At 49.0% G+C, this 6,224-nt stretch overlaps 1 protein-coding gene across 2 annotated transcripts in view; it reads right to left on the reverse strand.

Annotated features, from left to right (window-relative positions):
• The window catches only part of NR5A2 (nuclear receptor subfamily 5 group A member 2), a 98,326-nt gene extending 92,417 nt beyond the window's left edge, over positions 1-5,909 (reverse strand). Inside the window, exons 1-2 of one of the 2 annotated variants that reach the window (XM_074832722.1) lie at positions 5,799-5,894; positions 5,627-5,668 (exon numbers count right to left, since the gene is read on the reverse strand). Coding sequence is in view for 1 of the 2 variants with exons in the window: in XM_074832721.1 (XP_074688822.1) it covers positions 5,627-5,690 (64 nt within the window). In the remaining variant the exon portion in view is untranslated. Of the gene's footprint in view, positions 1-5,626 lie in introns of both variants that reach the window. The other variant, XM_074832721.1, reaches the window with a different exon arrangement.
• Between the last annotated feature and the right edge of the window lie 315 nt (positions 5,910-6,224).

Below are 6,224 nucleotides of genomic sequence, written 5' to 3' on the forward strand. Positions count from 1 at the left end.
TTCTGCTGTGCATCTTTCACTGTTGCCTTACGGAGATGTGGATCCTCTGCGGTCCGAAGTAGAGGGCCGTTTCCAAAGAGCCACTCCCTGGCCGGGGAGCTGCCTGCCGAGCCCGGCCCGCTCCCCGCTGCGCGCCGGAGCGCACCGCTGCAGCCGCCGAGGCAGAGCTGCGGGAGCCGCCGGCCGAGGAGGAGCGGGGCCAAGCGGGCGGCAAAGCCTCGCTGGGATGGCCGTGCTTTCATTGTCACCGGTGAGGTGCCGGAACGCCTCACCTCGGCCCTCCGACGCCGGCTCCGGCCCGCCGGGCCGGGCCCCGGGCAGCGCCGTGCCCCCGCGCCCATCGCCCCGCTCGGGGCGCGCCCCCTCCCGCGGGCCGCCCGCCCCGGCGGGCACCGCTAACGCATCTCTCGCTGCAGGGCAGCTTCTCGACGGAGATTTTGCTGAGCAGACTGGAAGGCGTGGACGGGCTGAGGCCCCGGGGAGGCGCGAAAGCTGAGGCACCCCCGGGAGCCCCTCGGGAGGCGGCCAGCCCTGCCCGGAGCTGGCGGGAGGGGCTCCCTGGACCCGCAGCACCACCAGCGAACCGCAGCCTTTTCCCCCGGCAGCCTTGATCCGTCAGGACACTTACACATCCAGTTTTGCAAGCAGGAACTCTGCTAGATTTTTTTTTTTTTTTTTTTTTTTCCCCACGATAAATTACATGAGTTCCATAGGGAAAACGCCTTCTCGTCCCGTACTGCTTGGACCTGTTGCCGCTAACGGGGCGACGGGAAAACGTGCTCGCTCCGATGGCGCCTGCCCGCTGCGGGGGTGCCGGCCTCCCCCCGCTAACGGGAACCAGGACCCGAATCCAAGAGCGGGGGCCCCTCTCCGCGCCCGCCCGCCCGGAAGCGGAGCCGCTGCCCCGCGCGCTGCTCCGCGCGCTGCTCCGCGCTGCAGGGCGGGCGGCCACGCTGCCGGCGGAGCCGCCGCGGGGCCAGGCTGAAGGGAGGCCGCGGGCCGTCCCGGCGCACCCCTCCTCCGCCGCGAACCCGCCGCCACTTTCCAACACTGATAATTATTTACTTTTCTGATGAGGCTCTTTTGTTTCTGCCTGGGCTGCCCTTTTGGAGCCGAGTGCGGAACATCTAGTTAGAAAGGCTAGAGCTCCGTCTGGAAATAGAACTCCAAATATATTTGTATATAAAGCAAGGCTCCTGTCAGGGCTGAGCGCCGGTCTCTGTATCATAAGAGATAATTGATTTCTATCCTGCACAGACAGGCTTAAAAATGAAATTTCTTTTGCTGAGGCAACTGACCTTGATCTGTTGGTGGAAAAAAAAAAAAGATGTTTTAGGTCTGCTTCTCCCCCCCCCAAATAATTATGTTTTGAAGCTTGGAAAACTTTATTTAAAAAAAATAATGTAGCTGATCTTTATCATTAAAAAAGTTTAAGCTCATATATATATAACTATCTCATATAAGATTTCTCCACACAGAAGCATAACTTCATAAAACAAACCATGAAGATAAACTAGGCATAGCTTATACTGAGAAATCTTGATAAGGATTGTGTACATATGCATGCCTGTTCATTGTATATAAGAATGCATTAACATATATTAAGATATAAGGTTGCATAGCTATGTAATATATATAAAGTACTCATGTAATATGTGAGTAAACTCTAGACATTAATAATAATCTGGCATGAGAAGTGGTAACGGTTTTCCCCGCAATGCAGCCAAACACAGCTCCTGCTGCAGATAATTCTTCCCTTTCACCCTATATAAAGACAAGTTTGAGAGCTGACCTTTAAATTACCCACAGGGACGAGTGGCTGGAGGCATTTTGTCAGCATTGGAGGTTTCCCTCGGGAGACCACAGGCATCATCATTGTTACTTTGCCTCATGTATTTGGGTATTTAAAAACAGACTAACTGGAAAAAATCAGGTGTAGATGTAAATACTGCCCCTTTTGTAGACAGCTCATTTGCAGTATAACGATGGGAAAAGTATTTAACAGGAAGAAAATTGATTAACAGTAAAGAATAACAGCAGAACAGTAAAGAATAACAGCAGAAGTTCAGTTATAAGAAAGAAATGCTCATGTCTTGCAGTCCTCACACAGCCCAAACTGTTCACTCCTGTGGAAGCTTTGCCCGCATCATTGCTGGCCAAAATCCTAATGCAAACTTTTAAAGATAGTATTTGCTGTCTTTGTTAATCGTATGAAGTTTCATTATATATGCATTATAATAATAATAATAATATTACAGAAAACCAAACCCTGCCAAACTCAAGAGCACTAATTATAATACTGTAAACTGCCTGAGGACATACATTAAAATTAAGATGGCAGTAAGTATTATACAAGCTGAAAAATTTCACAGTAAGAAACTACAAGTAGATTATTTTCCTCTTGTATAACCATTTTTTCAAGTTAATGAAACAGTTATTTCTGTTAAATAATCATAACTAATGCTTATAAAAATTGCATAGTGTCCCTGATGACACTAAGACAAGAGGCTGATTAGAGGAAAAATAAAACTAGTCAAGTAGCTTTGTATTGTCCCGGAATCTGGTAGAAGAAAAAAAATCATGGTACTTCCATAAAAATTTTCATAAGTCCATACGATGTTCTTCATCTGGAAGATAGGAGGTGCTATTAAGGTTTTGTGAATTCCAGATGCCTCTTTGACTATATGACTGTAAACCTAAAAGCAGGTGTCAACACCAGCTAGTGCCCACTCACATTCCAGCTCCAGGCTGGTTGGGTTTGCTCTCCAAGGGACAGATCCCACTGCTATTTAAATTGGTGGAGTTTGATTTGCATCCATGGGAGCTGGATGAGTCCCTCCTTGCTGAGAGAAAGCTTGGTCACTCCTGCGGCAGCATGTCACTGATTTATACCAAACACTACCTTATCCCCAGGTGGGCAAATGCACTGGGTGCATCTTTTCAAAGCAGGTGCTCCCTGGCAAGGACACCTCTCAGCCCCTGTGGCGGGAAGCAGCAAGCGCCCCTGGCCTGAGGGGCTGGTAGAGCCATGGCAGGCCCTCACAAGGCCACCCACTCTTCATGAAGTTAGAGAGGAAAAAGCGAAGGAGTCGCTGGGGAGGACTGGGCAAAAGTGAAAGTCCAGGATGGGATTTACTCTTAAGAGCACTTGGCCCTGCTGCTGATTGTACTCACACCTTGTGAGGACAGCTTTTTCTTCCAAAGAATTACTGTCCAAGTGCAAATAAGAACAGAATCCAGCTCCTTCCTATTCGATTCTCCCACCTCCAAGCAGAGGCCCGCAGGTTGGTGCTGGTTACATTTAACCCTTACAGGTATGAGGTGATCTGTTTACAATGCTGAGTTAGATGAACTTTTCCGTGATGCCGCCATGGGGTCTGACTGGGCAGTGTCACACAAAGGCAGAAATCTCCCCGTGACCCAGAGCACACAGGACTTTGAAGAGTTTCACAGGATTTAGACATGCTTTTTCTGGGCTGTGCTTTGTGTATCTGTCCTGGTATATATGTGTGATACAGCACATATATAAGTGCATTTTGGAGGTATGGTGACAAGAGTGCTCTGCTAACTTCTGTCTCCCACCAATCTGTTTCTCACAGCTACATGATTTAGGGAACCCAGACCTGCCAGTCTTTTGGAAACCATAAAAATGCACTTAGCTGGTCTAAATATGACAGGTAAGAGTGTCTTATTTTCCCTTCTCCTTGGGTTGTGTGCTTTCACCCTGAGAAACCTTATCTGAGTGACCACCCTTCAGATACATGAGATGTATTATTATTTTACTATCCCATGCTGAAGGCTGAGGAGAGAGGACCAGAGGCTTCTCTAGCACCTTTCCCTCCCTGGCAGCCAGAAAGAGCAAAAGTCAGGAGGCTCAAGAGAGTGAGGCCCAGCTGGGAAGCTGGACTCATCCCCCTTTTCCATGTCTTTCTAGGGGCAGAGCTGTGTGGAGGAGCACCCTACATCTGTAGAGAAGCACCTGTGGGTCTCTGGCTTTGACTGCTCTGTGTGTTTGCTGGGATCAGCCCTCCTTTCCTAGGTGTGGCCTGACCCTGGCCACAGCCATGTCCAACAGCCCAGGAGTGCCCTGTGCCCTCTGGCTGTCGTGGATGGGATACCCTGACAACCCTGCCAGAGAGACCACATGTCTCCCTGTGAGGAGAGGCACCAGGGGCCCACCCCAGAGTGGGGCTGGCACCAGGCACAGCTGGCCAGGCGTCAGGCAGTGGTGGCCTGGTGGTGTGATCCATGGGGCATTAGTCCTCCAGCCATCCATTTGCATCCCAGCAAACCTCACTACAATGTTGGGCATGGTTCTGGTGCGGGAGGTGTAGAACCGTTGAAAAGGGTGAGAAGGGAGCCCCTGGAGGCTGGCTGTCTGGGACACAGCCAGGTCTGAGGCGGGAGCGCTTCCCGTGGGCACCCTCCCCTTCCCTGGGAGAAGCAGCGGCTCCACCCAGGAGATCAAGATCAGGTTTCAACTATGTTTGAGGCTATTTCCTGCAGCTGCTGCTGCGCCCTCCATCCCCACGGTCCCAAAGCCTCCCTTGATGGCCAGGTGCCCGTATCACACCCAGCATCAGGGCAAGTGCCTCGCCTGCCATGTGATGATGCTCTTTGGGGGGAAGAGGAGGAGAGTGAGCCCTGGTTCCCACACGTGAGCCAAAGCTCTCTTCTTTCACCCTTGCCATAAACTGCTGCACCAAAGCACAGCCTTGCAAAAACCTGGGCTGTGGAAACTGCAGTGCTACTGGGCTGGCTTGCAAAGAGCCTTCCGCTCTGTGAAGGAGAGGTTTCCCTTGGCAAGCCTTCTCCAACCCTGCTCAGCCCCGGCTCTGACCTGGGCATGGGCTGACAGGGCAGGGAATGCTATTGCACTGCCAAAGGAAAGGCACCTTGCTCCCAGTGTCTGGTGAGAGGTAGAATGACCCGAGATAGGAAGTGCGAGGAGAAGGGCAGGGAGGTGGTGGGGAGAGGCAACCGCTGGGGCTCGGCCACAGCCACTGCAGCCCTGGGGCAGCCGGCTGTGCGATGCCCCTCACTGCTGCAAGCCAGAGCAACCCGTGCCTGCTGGCTTTCTGATGGGGAGCAGATGCTGTTTCCATATGCTAATGAAAGTATTCACTTCTTCACTGCTCTGAAGCCTTAACCGACTTTTATTATCCAGCCCACCCCCACTGAATGATGATATATCTGCATTTTTAGCTATAAAAAAGAATCTGCGTTTGACATGTGTGTTACAGATAAGACCTGAAAACATTCCTGCGGTTTTCTTCAACAAGAATAGTCAGGTCAGAAGCAATTTAAATCTCATTTTTGCAAAAGTTTATACAAGCACATACACAAAATTTCACAGTTATTAGCAATTGTAATAGATAAAGATACTATTAATTATCTGATTATATATTTGATAGTTGCATTATCTCTGGAGAAAATTGTTATTCACTAAATCATCAGCTGTTTTCTTACATTCTTATGTTGTATCTTAAAGTTCTTTTTTGCCTAAATACACGTGTGAATTAATCAGTTTTGTTGGCTTGCCCAATTGTAATGATTTTTTCAGTTTGGACAGCCCCAAGTCTAACATATTTATGCAGAGTCTTCAAAACAGAAAACTGTTACTTACCAACTGACGTAAGTCCATGTTTTATAGATTCCTGTATGATGGCTGTGTGGGAACCAGAAGACATTATTAGGTGTAAATATATAGTACCCTTGGGTGCAAGGTGTACAGCATTGAGTACAGAAGAGGTGCAGCCTGTAAACTTTTCTGGCCTTGAGACCCAGGCTATAATAACCTTCAGTGAAAGTCGGCGTGATGAACAACAACAAAAAAAAATTATCCAAGAATTCAGAAAGTAACAAGCATGTCTTTGAGTGGACTCTGTACTTTTTCCAGCATTAGTGACCTGCTGTAAACCATGTATCCCATTTCATGATAGTGTCTAATCAGAAGAATTGGAACTTGTGATAGGTTTGGCACTGTCACGTGATTTTGTACAGCTTGATAAGAGGACCCTGTTATAAAGTGACAGCAAAAGAGATAAGAACTCTTGGCAGATAATGGCAGAGAAATGATTAACCTAGAGTGGAGAGGTGCTATGAAGCCCAGAGAGTGGGAGGTTGTAAAGTTGTGGGGTCATAAGATCATACTGAGTGGATGAAAAGCCATACCAACGTAAGTGTAATGACTATAAACTCAGACTTGTGACCTGTCTTCTTGA

The sequence above is a fragment of the Strix aluco genome, chromosome 8 (assembly GCF_031877795.1).
Source record: "Strix aluco isolate bStrAlu1 chromosome 8, bStrAlu1.hap1, whole genome shotgun sequence".
Taxonomy (NCBI): domain Eukaryota; kingdom Metazoa; phylum Chordata; class Aves; order Strigiformes; family Strigidae; genus Strix; species Strix aluco.